This window comes from Ovis canadensis, chromosome 2 (genome assembly GCF_042477335.2).
Source record: "Ovis canadensis isolate MfBH-ARS-UI-01 breed Bighorn chromosome 2, ARS-UI_OviCan_v2, whole genome shotgun sequence".
Lineage (NCBI taxonomy): Eukaryota > Metazoa > Chordata > Mammalia > Artiodactyla > Bovidae > Ovis > Ovis canadensis.
Genome location: NC_091246.1, coordinates 84191433 through 84209425, shown reverse-complemented (window position 1 = coordinate 84209425; position 17993 = coordinate 84191433). Strand labels below are relative to the sequence as shown.

Here is a 17993-nt window from a genome sequence, read left to right as displayed (position 1 = left end):
ATTCAGTTGATAGCATTTCTCTAGCTCCTTATATTTCCTGTAAACTGGAAATTAGATATATAGGCTTACTAGATTCAACTTAGATGCATTTGGCTAGAATATATCATAAATGAAGTTGCATTCTTTATAATTGCATCACATCAGGTGATACATAGTATCTGGCTATTTCTTACTACTTTAAAAAATGTATCTGTCAGTTTGATAAACAATTTCTGGTTGCTGCCAATTTTTACATCATTGTTTTCATCTGCATTTTTCTGATGAATGCAGATGAAATACTCTCTGCATTCAAGATATGAAGGGAAAGGGAGAAATGAATAGAAAGTAATTAAAGTGAAAAATCAGAAAGATTGGCTTCGGTGAGGAGAGAAAATTAAGAAGAAAGTTGCAGGCAGTTGTGATGGACTTTATTTTCCTCTTTCATTCTTTCCTAGTTCCAAGTTCTTTATTTGGTCTATTTGATGCCATAGTAATCACACTGAAATTCAACTCTTTTTGTCAGTAGCACCTCAGTTACTCAGTGGAATGTAGGTTGCTGAAGGGTGCACAGCAGCTGAGAGGCTGAGCATTCTTAGAAAATCTCCTCTAACACATTGCTGAGAAACTGGGGGCTCACAGTTCTGAGGTTCTGTGGCTCCTGAGTCATGCCTGCTGGTATTTGAACCCTCTTTTGCTTTAAGTGCAGAAAGATTGATCCTGATAAACAATGTAGAAATGAGTGTGTCATTTTTCTTTAATGATGATTATCTGGTAGCATTAAGAGTAAACTCAGTGTAGCATCATCCACTTAAAAATTCCCCAGTGTTTTGGCTAATGACCTCTATCTTATGGTACTTAAATGCAAAATTTGACTTGACATTAATTTTCAGTGTCATAGTAAACTTATAGTATAACTGTTTTCTTTAATCCAGAGAATGTCTTTCAATCCTGCATGTAATTCAGAAGAACAAAGTTGAGCAGCAATTCTTCTACGAGTTTGAAGGGGGTGTCAAGCTTGGAATAGGGGCGTTTAATTTGGTAAGTAATCAAAAGGTAACCAGAATCTTTCATAAAAGAACCTTAGGTTTTCAGTGCCTCTGCTATTGTATTTGAACCTCACCCTGAACCTCTACCTGGGTTTGTTTGACAAGTGGCTAGAGTGGGATCCTCTTTATTCTGTTGTGACGCAGTGGAGGCTCTGGTCAGAATATGCTATAAAGTTCTGCACATGCTCAGAATAGTTTTGGATTATATAATAAGGGCAGCATACAGCCCTCTGAATAGACTAGTAACTTTTTTTTTTTGTAAGAAGGAGCTTGAAATTCGGTTCCATTCCCACATCAGAAATACTGTTGCTATAGCAATGGTGGTTCTGGAATTGAAACTAGGTTAGGGAATAATAGAGCTTGAAGGATAGTAATAATGCTCTGGGATAGATGAAGAGTTTGAATAAATATCCATCCAATTGCAATATTATTTAGAGATTTTGATGTTTTATTAAGGTTTGACTGGAATTGGTATATACAACCAAGGTTACTTTGTTTATGAACTCATTGTTTGATGACAGAGGTGGCTGAAGAGACAGCTGTCGGCTGTCCACGGAATGGATCACCCTACCCATTTGATTATTAAAATCTTCCTCTGCTGAGGACAGCCTTTGGTGAACATTCAGATGGGACACAAATATGTTCATTTTTTTCCCATTCAAAGAGATATATCCATATACTTCTTACCCAGAGTTCCTTGGCATCAATTTTCCCATCATGTTCTTTGTTCTCTCTCTCTTTTTTTTGGCTGCATCACACAGCTTGTGGGATCTTAATTCCCTGACCAGGGATTGAACCTGGGCCCTTGGCAGTGAAAGCTTGGAGTCCTAACCACTGGACCACCAGGGAATTGCCTCCTATCATGTTCTTTCTAAATCCCTGACCATCCAATCAAACCATTTGCTTATGGACTCAGTATATAATTGCATGTATGGGCATTTCTTCTCCAAGCAGTGAACAACCAGGTCTCTGCTTGAAGTTTTGCCCTGAGAGAACTTCCCTTCATCCTACTCAGATGTCCCAGAGAGCAACTGTAGTGCTATAGCCTTCCACTTCTAGGTTTTGCCTGCATATTGTGAAGAATATAACAACTTTTGCTTCCTGGAAAAGATTGCTGAAATAAATCTTGTTTGGAGGTGGGCACTAGGGGTTACTTTCTCAACACCTTTATCACTCCACATCAAAGGAAGAAGTATTCTTTAGAGCATCCTGAAAAGGCCAGAATCTTTGTTCTGTTTTTAATTTTTTAGTTTAACTAAATGAAATTGCCATAAGTAATGATTATAGGAGGTGCAGTATATGGTGATTGAGAGATGTCTAGTGGTTTAAACTTGGTTCTAATTTTTCATGTTACTGAATCATTAAAATTTTAAGTTTTTAGAGTTTAGCATTTACCTATAGTTAGGTATACTAACACATAGTACAACACTTGTGTGTGTGTTTTTTTTTTTTCCTTCTTACAGATGCTGTCCCTTTTACCAGCACGGATTATCAGACTACTAGAATTTATAGGATTTTCTGGAAATAGGGTACAAAATTAATTTTTTCTTAATTTTGACAAAGAAGATTAAAAAGTGTTTATTGAGTATGAAGGAAGTATAACATGTCCTCATAATTAGTGTGAAAATTATTGGCAGTTTCTGTGCAGAACAATAAACTGACTTTGGGTCTTAATCATATTTTGGTGGAGTTAGGGGATGGTTTTTGTACTTAAAGTTAAAATTTTTTATCTCAATGTTATCTAAATTCTGGGATTAAAAATTCATGTTTGACTAATGTTGATGCTTGCTGGATCTTCAGTACTCATGTGAGGTTAAAATATGCTTCCTTAACATTTTTGCAACCCCCGCTAAACCAAGAAATTAGGCTCCATTTCCATGTCTACCATTTTATGGTTTGTGTAGGTCAAGCATGGTTGCAGTATTTTGGGTTTTCTTGTGTTTTTACAGGTTTCACTATAGAACTAAGCAAGGAAGTTTGTTTTCCATCAGTTTTTTTTTAATGTATCTATTTTTAATTGGAGGATAATTTCTTTACAATGCTGTGTTGGTTTCTACCATACACTGAATGGTTTCTACCATTCTATGAATCAGCCATGGTATACATATGTCCCCTCCCTGTGAAACCTCTCTCCCACTCCCACCCCACGGTTGTCACAGAGCCCTGGTTTGAGTTCCCTGAGTCATACAGCAAATTCCCACTGGCTGTCTATTTTACATATGGTGGTGTATATTCCATCAGTTTTGTTTGTTGTATTTGTGTGTGGTTGTTTGTGTAATATATAATAGTTATCAATCATAACGTTCATGCTATTACCAGGGTTGCCTTATTGCAGAAATTGGCCCTTTTAGTCAAGAGAACAGGTTTCCAGAATTGTTTGAGAAAAAGTACAAAACACTGTAAATTCCCGATCTACTTTTATCCCACTGTCCAGATTCTTCATAAACTATAATATATTTATCATCTATTTATGGTCTTCATAAGCTATAATGTATTTATGGTCTATCAAGTAAAACTCTGTGTTTCATGGTTACCCTTCCCCTTGACCATTCATCTTCCACTTTATTTGCTTAGTGGCTCCAAATTGCCCCTTGAATAAAGTCCAAAGTATAGCATGGATTCAAGGGCTCTATTATCGGATTCGGGCCCAAGTTTCTAGTCTTACTACCTGTCCTGTTTGCTTCCCCAGTGTGTCTGTTAAACTGGGCAGTTGCTTGTTTTCCAAATAGACCTTGTGCTTTTCTGTTTCTGTGCTTTTGCTGGTGTCTGTTTTATTTTATTATTTTTTAAAATTCTCAATATAAATTTATTTGTTTTAATTGGAGGTTAATTACTTGACAATATTGTATTGATTTTGTCATGTCTGTTTTAGATGTCCTTCCCAACTGGCATCCTCCTGAATCAGGTCTCTTAAGAGCCTCTTAATTCATTAGGTTTGAGATCAGTGTCACCTGTTCCACATAGCCGTCCCTTATTCCCTCCCAACGAGGCTCAAACATTCCTAACTTTCAGAATCACTTACTTAACTTTCTTAAGGCCCTCACCATGGTCCAATAAATGTGTTCAAATACTGTCTGACCTGTTTGATGCCAAGATCCTTGAAGAAACAGAACCATAAATATTCATACCCACCATAGCATTTTATACTTAGATCCTCATGCTTAAATTAATACTTATATAAGAGAAACAACAGCATTTTCTATGAAATGAACACTACCTTTTTTTTTACCCTAAGATCACATGATGTAAGAATATGTGAGATTGTCTTATGCCAATTTAAAATGTATAATTTGTTTCTAGTTGTTGTTGTTCATTGTTGTTCAGTTGCTAAGTCATTCTGACTCTTTGCAACCCCATGGACTGAAGCACAGCAGGCTCCTCTGTCCTCCACCATGTCCTAGAGTTTGCTCAAGTTCATGTCCATTAAGTTGGTGATGCTATCTAGTTACTACTGCTCTTCTAAGCTCTTGAAAAATAAACCCCACCTTCATGGAGGGTGGGGATATATGAGCTAGCATTTTAAAATCTCTGTATGATGCTCTTTTCATTCTAAAATGCATTCTAAAATGCATCTAATCCCCACAGGAGTTGGGCATCCTGCAGTTACAGGAAGGTGCCTTAGGAAGAAGCATGAGGTCTCCACTATGCTGCTTAACTATACTAGCTTTTCATACTTACATCTCCCTGATACTTGGTAAGGACTGCATTACATTTTATATCATTGAAAGTTGATTATCTTTCATCTGAGTAAGTAAAAATTTAGGAAAATAAGAGATAGAAATCTATATTTACTTTTCTTTTCAGAAAGATGGGAAATAGTGACTTTGTCATAGTGACATTTAGCAGAAGAGGTGGAGGGTTTCTTTCATTGAATTTTTAAAAATCTGTTCTTGGCTAAAAAAATTCTATAAGACTTGCTTAACGTGATCTATTTTTAGCATATTATACTTCTCTTTTAGCAGAAAGTTAAATGTTTTATTAAAAATAGTTCATATTGGTATTCAAGTCAGAAATTTCAATTAGAAATTGAAGGCAACCACATCTGCTCTTATGAATTTGCCCTGAAGCTTTCTTAAGCTAAAGTCTTGTGAGACTTGTGTTCAAGTGAATAGTTTTCATGTTTTCCGTGAATAGGTCTTTGCTGTATATTTTAATGAAATCTGGAGAAATGGTTATAAATGTCGACTATGTTTCGTGAAGACTGAGGCTTTTCCTGTTAAATTTCTAGGTACGGGAGAAGTGAATGTCGTGGAAGCAGAGAGTCTCCTTGAACCCTACCTCCAGCAGTTTCCAAATGTATGCTTCGAATTTCAAGTGTCTGTTTTCAGCCGTAAGCATTCTACCAGGCTTGAGTACTGAGCAGCCTGTTTCTCCTTCCTCTACAGGGCTCCCTTGTGTTGTTCTATCATGGCCGGATAGAGCTGCTAAAAGGGAATGTGGAAGAGGTAACTTATTTGAGGGGTCGTTTTGGGGGCCTGTCTGTTTAGCGGAGTTGCATAGTAAACTCATTCCACATGAGCAAATCCAGCTGTATGTGCTAGACAAAAATAGAGGGGAAATATGTAATTAAAAAGCCAAAGTTTAATTTTGTGAGTACATTCTACTATGTATAGTAGATTATAGAATATAATGTGTATTACTACGTATAGTAGAATATACTCTACATTTATGTATGAGGTGTTTGAGGCAATTCAGGGTTGGATATAGAAATACAGGTGGGCAATTTAAGGGACTTTCAGAAAACTTTGGCTACTATCCATCTTGGTATTACATATTGACTTTGGAATCTAGACATTCCATAAAGGTAACTTCATTGTACTATATGTGTGCTCCCCATCAAAGGAATAATTCACTAAATCCCTTGAAGAAAAAGAGTGAAGAGCCTTTCATATAAATATACTCACAAACAATTTTCTTCTACGCAATGGGGACAAACATATTTATTTTTCTTTGGTTTTATTGTTTTCTACTTACAATACATCTTGGATTTCTTTCCAGGTCAGTATATCTAAATCTTCCTCATTCTTTTTGATGGCTGGGTTTCATTCCGTGAGATGGATAAACTACCTATTAAAGTGGCCCACTATTGATAGACATTTGGCTATTATACACAATGCTATTGTAAACAATATTATGTGTACATCTCAGTGCAAAGGTACATTTATATAAGACAGAGTCTGACAGGATTTTTAGGTCAAAGATGTTTGTATTTTAATAAATTCAGACAGATTACCCTCCTTACTTAAAGCTAGTCCACTTAAACTCCTATAAAGATATGACTGTAGCCCACCAGCCTCCTCTGGTGGAAATCCTGTGGGATTTCCCAGACAAGAGTACTGGAATGGGTTACCATTTCCTTCTCCAGGGGAATCTTCCTGACCCAGGGATTGAACCTGCATCTCCTGCTTGTCAGGCAGATTCTTTACCACTGAGCCACCTGGGAAGCTCAAAGATATGAGAGTACTTGTTTCCAATGCTCTTTGCCAACTCTGGTCATTATTTATCTTTATTTTTCCAGTATGATGGCTGAAAAGTGATAATCTAAATTTAATTTATGTTTTCCAATAAAAAAGCCATCATATGTATATTTGTCACTCATAGATCTATCTTTTTCTCTGATTTCCTATTTATATCTTTAACAATTTTCCCATTTTAGTAAAATTGTATGATAAGTGTTATATGATAATTGTTATATGATAAGTAAAATTATTATTTCTTTTTTAGTAAAATTGTTGTATGATAAGTGTTCATTCTTTGCCAGTTATGTATATAGCAATATCTTCTCCCAGTCTGTCCATGTTTAAGGTATATTGTACCCTCTGGAAGTTCTAAATTTATTGTCAGTTTTTTCTTAAAGGACTTCTGTATTTTATGTCTTACTTAAGGAAGGAATTTTGCTACTCCCACATTGTAAAGTTCCATGGCCCCCTCACAAAGTTAAATAAGGAGACAGAATTTAACTGCATTGTTGGCATGTAAGGAAAGGAGTGTGTCATATTGAGTGGTTTAATGAGTCCTGATTTTGTTCTTTTTGTACAAAGTGTTTTATGTATTTTTCCATTAGGTTATTATCTCCTTGTCTAATATCTGGATGATCAGCTTTATGCAATTGACTTATAGGCACAAGAGATATTTCGAAAATGCATTTCAGTTCAAGAAGAATGGAAACAGTTTCACCATCTCTGTTACTGGGAGCTGATGTGGATTTTTGTATTCCAACAAAACTGGAGGGAGGCATATTACTATTCAGATCTGCTTTGCAAAGAGAGTAGATGGTCCAAGGTAAAGTGTAGTACTTTCATTAGTGTCATCTGTTTGGAAATAAGTGTACAGAATAATTTTCACTTAGGATTGTTTGTTCAATAGTATGACATCAACACTGTTTTCTCAACATAGAGATCCATCAAAGGAGGAAGTAGCATTAAGTACCTACTGTTTATAACTACTGTCTTCAGCACTATATGCTTTAAAAGCCATCTAAGCAGCCCTTTTCAACAGAGGCTTTATTTCTGAAGATGAATTTCAGTTATATATAAAAATGATTAAATATCAAGTTTTGATAATTTTTTGTAGACTTTTTGATGTCCTGATAATGAAGCTTTTCATAATAATAAAAATTAATTCTTTATCCATTCATCTGTTGATGGATACTTAGGTTGCTTTTGTATCTTAGCTTTTGTAAATAATGTTGCTATGAGCATTGAGATGTATATATCTTTTTGTGGAATTGCTGGATCATATGGTAGTTCTATTTTAATTTTCTGAAGAATCTTCATACTGTTTTCCGTAATGGCTATACCAATTTACATTCCCACCAACAATATACCAGGTTCCCTTTTCTCTACATCCTTGCCAATATTTATTATTTGTTGTCTTTCTGATGATAGCCATTCTAACAGATGTGGCAAGATAGGCAAAGGAGATTGAGGTACACTGTAATAGATATAAATAAGATAACAAGGTTGCAAAAACAGGGAATATAGCCAATATTTTATAACAACTTTAAATGGAGTATAAACTATAAAAATATTGAATTGCTATATTGTACACTTGAAACTCATATAGTATTGTAAATCAATTAAACTTCAGTTTTAAAAAGTTCTAAAAACCTGATCCATTTGTGAGAAATTGGGAGGAATGAGATAATGATCTCTTTTTCGTTTTGTTCACTTCCTCATCCATGAACATTAAAGTTGTATAATAGGAGAATGGCTAAAATTTGGTGGAAAGTGTGGATCTTATTTGGGATAGGTAGCAAGAGGCTTCATTTCCCTTTTCTGTCTTTGATACCTCAGATACTATATCTGGCAGACTTGTAGTTCATTCTTTTTTAAAAATTGTTATTTATTTATTTGTTCCTGGCTGACTGGGTCTTCACTGCTGCATGTGGGCTTTCTCTAATTGTGGTGAGCGGGGCTAATCTAGTTGCAGTGTGTGGGCTTCTTATTGCAGTGGCTTCTTTTGCTGCGGAGCACAGGCTCTAGGGCATGGGGGCTTTGGTAGTTGTGGCTGTTGGGCTCAGTAGTTGTGGTGCTCAGCCTTAGTTGCCCCATGGCGTATGGGATCTTCCTGGACCAGGGATCAAACCCATGTCCCCTGCATTGGCAAGTGAATTCTTAACCACTGGACCACCAGGGCAGTCCTGTGGGTCATTCATGATTTACAAGGTGGAAATATCATGTACCTAGGGTGCTCTCTAACTACTGCTTTTCTTTTTCTCAAGGCAACATATGTGTTCTTAAAAGCTGCAATTTTGAGTATGCTTCCAGAAGAGGATGTGGTAGCAATGAAAGAGGATGTGGTAACTTTATTCAGGTAAGCTCGTGATGAGTTCCAGACCTATATACCCAGCTCCCATTTACCACCTTCACTTAGGTATGTCCAAACATTCAAAACTCCCTAGTAAACCTATGTTCTTTCCTCTCCCAATGATTGAAACTGCTGGTAGCAAGGCAAAAACCCATAACACTTGTATCACCAACACTACCCTGTCTCTCTGTTCCCCATCGAGAGGAGAGGTATAGATTAGAGCGTAGGGGAAATAATAGTTGAGATGAGGTCTGAAGGAGCTGCAGAGGCAGGTGGAGAGTTGTGTTGATACAGTTTGAGACCAAAGGAACAGCAGGAAGGGGCACTGCACATTAAACGAACTAAAGCAAAGCTGATATTGGCAGGACATAATGCTACATTTTGTATATAGGCCAAAGTAAGACGAATATCTGGGATTATTCAAAATACGTCTCACAGAATACAGAATTAAAAAAAAAATAAGATGAAGTCTATGGCCATGCCACCCTGAACACGTCTGATCTTGTCTAATCCTGGAAGCTAAGCATAGTCGGGGCTGGTTTGTACTTAGATGGGAGGCTGCCTGGGAATACTATGTGCTGTAGGCTTAAAAAATAAGACAAGATGTCTTTTAGTGACACAGAGATCATTAGTATCCCATGCAGGAAATGATAAGGTAATAAAATGGAGGTGGAAACCAGACTGGGGTTGGCTAAAGAGTGAATGAGATACAAAGAAATGAACAGAGTTAAGTCTAAATACATTAAGTGATAGAGAAAGTTGGAGGGAGATGTAATATCAAAGAATATATTAATGGGAGAGATCTGGGCATTCTCAAAAACCACTGGGGAGGACCCAGTTCAGAAAGACAGTTGTACATACAAGTGAGAAATGGGATAACTGACCTTTGTAAGGCTCTTGAAAGGTCAGGAGGAGATAGACTCCAAAGCACTGATGGCAGGACCGGCTTTATTTAGAGGGAGGATCAGGTCCTCTGTTGTATCACGCAGGAAGAAGTCCAGAGCAGGCTCAGAGGCATGCCAGCTCGTGTGTGGAGGCAGGGCTGTCTGTTGAGTGCGAAAGAGAAAGGAGTGGGCTGGAGGTCTGAGGAGGATGGAGAATGTTTGAAATCATTGTTGCAGAGAGTGAAACAGAGAGAAGCACAGGACGGGGAAGGGCAGGCGGTGCGAGGGCTCATTGGAGGTTGATGTTGACTGTACAGTGATACCAACTTGTTCTCATTGCAGGAAGATGAGTGCAACAACTAGGCACGGGCAGGGGAGTCTAGGAAATAAGCTAGAGCCTGCAGCAGTGAAGCTTGCCTGCAGGGCAGGCTAAGCAGGAGTGTGGAGGGATGGGGAGAAAGGAGACTGCGGAGTTGGGAGAAAGTTGAAAGACAAGAAGACCGAAAGTCTCATTAGAACAGCCAAGGTTATAATGAGGAGGATGGTTGGTGTGCTTGAGTTTGTGCTCTGATGTAGAAAAGTTACAGATGATGAAATGGCCTAAGATGCAACTGTAGGAGTGGGTGGCTGTGGTAGAAAGGAGGACGTGGCCTCTGGAGATGAGGCAGCTAGGGGAACAGAGAAGCCCCACTGCATTCTTTAAACATAATTGATGACAAACACTTTTAATGAAATACTATATTCAGTGGCCACGTTATGAGAAGTAATGGCTTGTCTGCACCCTCAGACTTGTCAGGACAGATTTGAAGGTAGGACCAGGACAACTTTGCCATGCTTTTTAGAAACTGGACCGTGTGTATACTGACTGTAGAATGTATATTAGTGGGAGCCATGGGACGCCAGCTGCTACTGGTGAAATGCATTTCCTTGTTTCACACACACGACAACAAATGGAATGGAATGTGAAGACATATTGGGATCTTTTTCATCTCAGTTTCCTCCACTCCAAAATAAGTTTTCTCTGCATCAAAATAATTTCTGTGAAACATGTAACTAATGTTATTTTCAGGCAAAAGCTTGAAGTCTGCTATATGTGTGATAGCATCTAACTTGTTGAGATACTGAGAGGAGAATCCCCCCAAATGTTCTCTTCATTACAGACTCTGTGATCCTTAAATCAGGAGGTTTCATATCCTCTGCACGCCTCTGACCCTCTCCCTCAACCCCCACCTCGTATGTCCATTGCCGTTTCCACTGATATTAACATTCATGATGGGCATTCTGATTTAAAACCGTAGCCGTTTGTACACCTAAGAGTAATGTTATACGTCAATTATACTTCAATTAAAAAAACCCATATCTCAAGATTGTGCTGAGAAATAACATAACACAAGCTTGTCTTCATATGGAATGCTTTTTCTCTTATTGCATCTTCCTCTTTCTTTCAGTGGTGTAATTAGATATTTCTCTAAATTCCTTCTTGGTGACCTGTTTGGTGCATTTACAAGATTATGTATGAGAAAGTGCCCTACAAATATGTAGCCTCTCTTCTCACTTTTCTGTGCTTGTGAATCCTATAATTGGAATTTCTTAGAATTTTGAGAGGAAAATTATAAGCATGCTATATGTTCTTAGCTTATTATTTGCAAAATCACCTACGCTTGGGAAACATTTTCTCAAATTATGCATGAGTTGATGACTCTTTTTGAGCCACTTTTATCAGAGAAGCCATGGACTGTAGCTCACCAGATTCCTCTTGTCCGCAGAATTCTCCAGGCAAGAATACTGGTTGGGTAGCCATTCCCTTCTCCAGGAGATCTTCCTGACCCGGGGATCAAATCTAGGTCTCCCACATTGCAGGTAGATTCTTCACCATCTGAGCCACCAGGGAAACCACTATTAGGTCTGGGGTGGAGCCTAAATTTGCATTTTGAACAGGGTTCCTGGTGGTGCTGATCCACTGCTCTGGGGAGCGCAGCATAACAGGGACAGGTATAAATATTGCCTGTGTTCTAATGACTTTTCACTGGAACTGGGGCTCTTCACAGACAGGTGGATGGCTTGAAGCAGAGAATTGCTGGGAAATCGATCCCTACTGAGAAGTTTGCTGTGAGGAAGGCCCGTCGTTACTCTCCCTCATTGCCAGCACCCGTGAAGCTCGTTTTGCCTGCCCTGGTATCTGCCTTTATTTACTTATTCTTTGCATCCTAGAAATACATTATCTAGTTTCAGGGGCAGGGAGAACATCTAACTTTTGTTGTGAAGTTGGCTAAGTTGAAACTCATTGTGTTTGGTAAAGGCTTTTTATAAAATATATCATTTAAGTCTTACAGTAACTCTATGAGAGGAATTTTTCTTTGTAGCCTCATTTGACAAATAAGGAAATTCAGACAGAGAGAGGTGAGTTGGCATATTTGAAACTGAGTTGAATTATAATGCAAGCCACATAGGTAACTATCTTTTCTAGCTGCTACCCTCAAAATCAAAAGGTGAAAAAATTAAAAAGTAGAAGGACACATGATAATCGTTTTCAAAATATTGGTTTAACCCGGTTTGTGCGAAATTTTTGGAGTAGGAAATGGCAACCCAGTCCAGTGTTCTTGCCTGGAAACTTCCATGGACAGAGGAGCCTGGCAGGCTACAGTCCATGGGGTCACCAAGAGTCAGAAACCACTGAACAACACACCTGCACGCATGCAAAATTCTGTCATTTGAGCGTGTAATCCCTAAGATTTATTAATGAGATTTCACTTTCTTTTATATTGTACTCACCCACTGAAGTCTGGTGCGTGTTTTATGCTTAGAGCGTGTCTCAGTTTGAACCAGCCACATTGCTCCAGAGCCGTAAGTGGCTGGTGGCTTCTGTTGTAGCCTAATGCTAGAGCTCCCATTCTTGATCAGTGTGCCGTTTAGGTTAGGCTTCATGAAAAGCATAATTTCAAGTTAAATGGTCTTAATGCAGATTTCTTTAAAAAGTACTGAATATATCAAATTACAGCAATGGCATCCCACTCCAGTACTCTTGCCTGGAAAGTCCCATGGACGGAGGAGCCTGGTGGGCTACAGTCTATGGGGTCGCTAAGAGTCGGACATGACTGAGTGACATCACTTTCACTCTTCACTTTCATGCATTGGAGAAGGAAATGGCAACCCACTCCAGTGTTCTTGCCTGGAGAATTCCAGGGACGGGAGAGCCTGGTGGGCTGCCATCTGTGGGGTCGCACGGAGTCGGACACAACTGAAGCGACTTAGCAGTAGCAGCAGTTGGGGTCTAGTTTGTGTGAGTAGTCAAGTAACACAGAGAAAATGTTTAATGCAAGCTACGTCCACTGTCCTTTTTTGGAGGTTCCTGATTTTTTTCTTTTGATTCCAGAGTATATTCAATTATTCCCCTTTAACAGTTGCTTAGTTTCCAGTTTTTATTACCACAAACAGGCTACAATGAATATTCTTCTATAGCTCTCTTTGTACATGGGCATATAATTCTGTGGGAGAGATATTTAGAAGTAGAATTCCAAGTTGAAGGGCATATGCATTTAATACTTGGACATTGCCAGATTGCTCTCCAGAAGGGCTGTACTGATTTAAATTCCTACCAACAGTGTTTTATTTTTTTAATGTGTGATTGAGCTTTTCATGTGCTTGTTCATTTTTACTTCTTATTTCATGAATTGTTCATGCACTTACTTCCCTAATTTTTTTTTAGGTTATTTATTATTTTATCATTGAGTTATACGTTACAAAGTGAGTGAAAGTCACTCTGCCATGTCTGACTCTTTGTGACCCCATGAACTGTACAGCCCATGGAATTCTCTAGGCCAGAATACTGGAGTGGGTAGCTGTTTCCTTCTCCAGGGGATTTTCCCAGCCTAGGGATCAAACCCAGGTCTCCTGCATTGCAGGTGGATTCTCTACCAGCTGAGCCACCAGGGAAACTGCATTGACTTATAGGAGTTCTTTAAATATTCTGTGAGAAAGAAGACTGCAGCTCCTCACAGGTGTCCGTTGGGGGCTAGCCTGCACCGAGTACCTCAGCCCGGGTATTTCCTACTTAAGAAAAACAATCTCAGAGAACACCACCCTCAGACCAGGTTGTGCCTGGTCTGTGCCTGTGATGCAATGAGATAAAAATATGGCCACTCTGTAAATCATATCTGAGCACAGGTAAAAAGAAGAACACAATGCAAATCACAAAAATGACCAAACATCCTCCTTTTCCAGCCAATATGGGAGCCTGCTACTGTTTTACCCATGACACCTTTCAGCTCCATTCCTGCCTCATTTTTATCACGTGATTAATGCTGGGAGATTGTTTTCTTTCCATGTCACAGAACTTGCCTGGGATTTTTCTAGAGCACCATAGTCCTTTCTCCATCCTAAAACTGAGATGCTTGTGTATACATATGATGTATATGTTGCTCTGATTGCTAAGGGCCTTAAGGAAGGTTAACTCAGAGCACTTCTTTCTCCAGGGCTCAGTGTGTAGAATTGGCTTGAATTTGTGGTAACTAGGAATTTTGCCAAAATCTTGTATTTCATAAAATGACCAGTTCACATACATACTTTTCTTTTTCTGATAAAATGTTCCATCAATAAAAACAAAATTTTTAAAAATCATCATCAGTGTAAATAAATATTCCAAAAGGTATTGAACTCTTACATGATTAGCAATAAGAAAATTTAGATGTAAAACAAAGGAGTGCTGTGATCTTAGTTTTCAGTCCCAAAAGGTGAAGATGACTTTGCTGTCACTCAACTCCAGTGTATTTTCCCCGTTTCTACTGCTTCCCTGTAAGAGGCTGTTCAAACAATCTTAACATATTTTACCATTTATTTACATCCAAGGAGATTCTAATTATCCTGCTTACTTCGTACCTTTCAAAATATGAACTGAACTACCAGGAAGATTAGAAAAATATTTTCAAGCAAGAGCACGTTTGCTTTTGGTCCAAAAAAAAAAGGAAAAATTCTCATCTGTTAGCCTATTAAATGTAATTTGCAATGAGAAACCATTAGTTTACATTTTTAGGGGCTGTCATTCTGCCATATGGCCTTTAAATGAATGTATTTTCTGCATATTGGATTGCATTACTGGACTATCACATGTTTTTAATGGTATAAAAGAACCTGAGCCAGGTGAAATATTTCCTGTGTTCATTTGCACTGATGTCCTTGGAAACATTTTATGTAAACAATTGGCAGATATGGAAAAAATGTTTCCCTTTACTTAAGAGTAACAACAAGAATTTATGTTTGAATTGTTCATAATATCATTTTAAAATATTATATTTATTTCTATCTGTAATCTATTATCTTCCAAAAGGATTGGATACCAGTAGGTGCCTAGTAAATACTTGTTAAATAAATGAGCAAATCAGTTTTTCAATGAAGACACAATATACTATATATACTGAACTATTTTGTAGTATAAAAGCCAGAAAGCATTAAAAGCATTAAGTAAAGTGAAAGTGGGGAGATTAAATCACTAAACTCCAAATGAAGAAAGCTAAGAAAAATGATCTCTTGAGATCACTAGCAACTGAGGCAAAACATTCACACGTGGCTTTGTTGTTGTAAAGAACACCGAATGACCTCACGTAATTGTGAATGGTTTCTCGTTTTTCCTCATTAGGAAATGATGTATGTTTGGAATGGTTTTCCACTAGTGAGCAAGAGAAAAGACCTTTCTGAAAACCTGTTGGTAACTGTTGAAAAGGCCGAGGCAGCTCTACAAAGTGAGAGTAAGTATGAAAAGCGAGAGCCTGGAAATCTTTACGGCTGCCGCTCCTGTCCTTTCCCCGTGCACATCTGCTCGTGTTGATCTGTGTGCGTGATGAGGACAAAGACCTTGAGCCGCAGGTATCTGGTTGACTGCAGTCAAGATGGAGGGAAGGTACCTGATACAACACGGATGAGCCTTGGGCACAGGTGAGCCTTGGGGACGTTAGGCTCCGTGAAAGAAGCCAGAGGCAAAAGACAACAGTGTGTGTGATTCCGTTTATATAAAATATCGAGGATAAATCAGTCCATAAAGACAGAAAGCAGATTAGTGGCTGCCAAAGGGTGGAGAACTGGGGGTGTGTGATAACGGAGGATTAAATCATTGTCTGTGACTCCAGGGATGAGCTCCTCATTTAGAACATTTTTTACTTTGGGCACAGCATGGGGCTGAAATGTTTAATGAGATTTCTCTTTACAAATACCTTTAAAAAGTTAAACATTACATTTGAAAAACATAGGTGAAAAAAGTCACCATTGTTTTTCCTACTATGCACAATTAATTTAGAGTTTCTGTTTATGCCCACTTAGATTTATTTTTATAGTTATGATCATAGTGTATCTGGACATACTCTAGCCTATTTTTTAATTTATTATATCATAACCTTTTCTCTCATCGAGATAAAACTGAGATATCACACTATATTAGTTTTGGATGTACTGTGTAATGATTTGATATCTGTACGCATTGCAAAATCACTATAGTAAGTCTAGTAAATGTCACCATACATCATTACAGAAATTTTTTTCTTTTGTTGAGAACTTTTAAAATCTACTCTCTTAGCAACTTTCGAATATGCAATATAGTATTAGCTATAGTTACCATCTGTACTTGACATCTCCATGACTTAATTGTTTTATACCTGGCTTCAGTCCAGTTCAGTCTCTCAGTCCAGTTCAGTGTCCAGCTCTGCGATTCCATGGACTGCATGCTAGGCTTCCCTGTCCATCACCAACTCCCAGAGTTTGCTCAAACTCATGTCCATCGAGTTGGTGATGCCATCCAACCATCTCATCCCCTGTCATCCCCTTCCCCTCCTGCCTTCAATCTTTCCCAGCATCAGGGTCTTTTCCAATGAGTCAGTTCTTCACATCAGGTGGCCAAAGTACTGGAGTTTCAGCTTCGGCAATAGTCCTTCCAATGAATATACAGGACTAATTTCTTTTAGGGTTGACTGGTTGGATCTCCTTGCAGTCCAAGGGACTCTCAAGAGTCTTCTCCAACACCACAGTTCAAAAGCATCAATTCTTTGGTGCTTGGGTTTCTTTACAGTCCAGCTCTCACATCCATACATGACTACTGGAAAAACCATAGCATTAACTAGATGGACCTTTATTGGCAGAGTAATGTCTCTCCTTTTAAATACGCTGTCTAGGTTGGTCATAGCTCTTCTTCCAAGGAGCAAGTGTCTTTTAATTTCATGGCTGCAGTCACCATCTGCAGTGATTTTGGAGCCCAAGAAAATAAAGTCTTTCACTGTTTCCATTGTTTCCCCATCTATTTCCCATGAAGTGATGGGACTGGATGCCATTATCATAGTTTTTTGAATGTTGAGTTTTAAGCCAATTTTTTCACTCTCCTCTTTCACTTTCATCAAGAGGGTCTTTAGTTCTTCTTCACTTTCTGCCATATCATCTGTCATTTGCAGATCAGGTTATTGATATTTCTTCTGGCAATCTTGATTCCAGCTTGTGCTTCATCCCACCCAGCATTTTGCATCATATACTCTGCATATAAGTTATATAAGCAGGGTGATGATATACAGTCTTGACGTACTCCTTTCCTGATTTGGAACCAGTCTGTTGTCCCATGTCCAGTTCTTTCTGTTGCTTCTTGCTGCTGCTGCTGCTGCTAAGTCGCTTCAGTCGTGTCCGACTCTGTGCGACCCCATAGATGGCAGCCCACCAGGCTCCGCCATCCTTGGGATTCTCCAGGCAAGAACACTGGAGTGGGTTGCCATTTCCTTCTCCAAAGCATGAAAGGGAAAAGTGAAAGTGAAGTTGCTCAGTCGTGTCTGACTCTTCGCAACTCCATGGACTGTAGCCTACCAGACTCCTCCGTCCATGGGATTTTCCAGGCAAGAGCCCTGGAGTGGGTTCCCATTGCCTTTTCCGTTGCTTCTTGACCTCCATACAGATTTCTCAAGAGGCAGGTAATTTGTTGTGATCCACACAGTCAAAGGCTTTGGCATAGTCAATAAAGCAGAAGTAGATGTTTTTCTGGAACTCTCTTGCTTTTTCGATGATCCAATGGATGTTGGCATTTGATCTCTGGTTCCTTTGCCTTTTCTAAATCCAGCTTTAACATCTGGAAATTAATGGTTCATGTACGATTGAAGCCTGGCTTGGAAGATTTTAAGCATTACTTTGCTAGTGTGTGAGATGAGTGCAGCTGTGCAGTAATTTGAACACTCTTTGGCATTGCCTTTCTTTGGGATTGGTATGAAAACTGACCTTTCCCAGTCCTGTGGCCACTGCTGAGTCTTCCAAATTTGCT

The 17993-nt window shown here is 38.7% G+C and overlaps 1 protein-coding gene across 2 annotated transcripts in view; it reads left to right on the top strand.

The window, feature by feature from the left end:
* TTC39B (tetratricopeptide repeat domain 39B) overlaps positions 1–17993 on the top strand; it is a 147541-nt gene that overhangs the window by 115684 nt on the left and 13864 nt on the right. For both annotated transcript variants that reach the window (XM_069576606.1, XM_069576607.1), the window contains 9 exons: positions 912–1017; positions 2489–2554; positions 4611–4719; positions 5254–5321; positions 5411–5470; positions 7146–7307; positions 8749–8840; positions 11767–11893; positions 15351–15459. In XM_069576606.1, coding sequence (XP_069432707.1) covers positions 912–1017; positions 2489–2554; positions 4611–4719; positions 5254–5321; positions 5411–5470; positions 7146–7307; positions 8749–8840; positions 11767–11893; positions 15351–15459 — 899 coding nt within the window. The remainder of the gene's footprint in view (positions 1–911; positions 1018–2488; positions 2555–4610; positions 4720–5253; positions 5322–5410; positions 5471–7145; positions 7308–8748; positions 8841–11766; positions 11894–15350; positions 15460–17993) is intronic.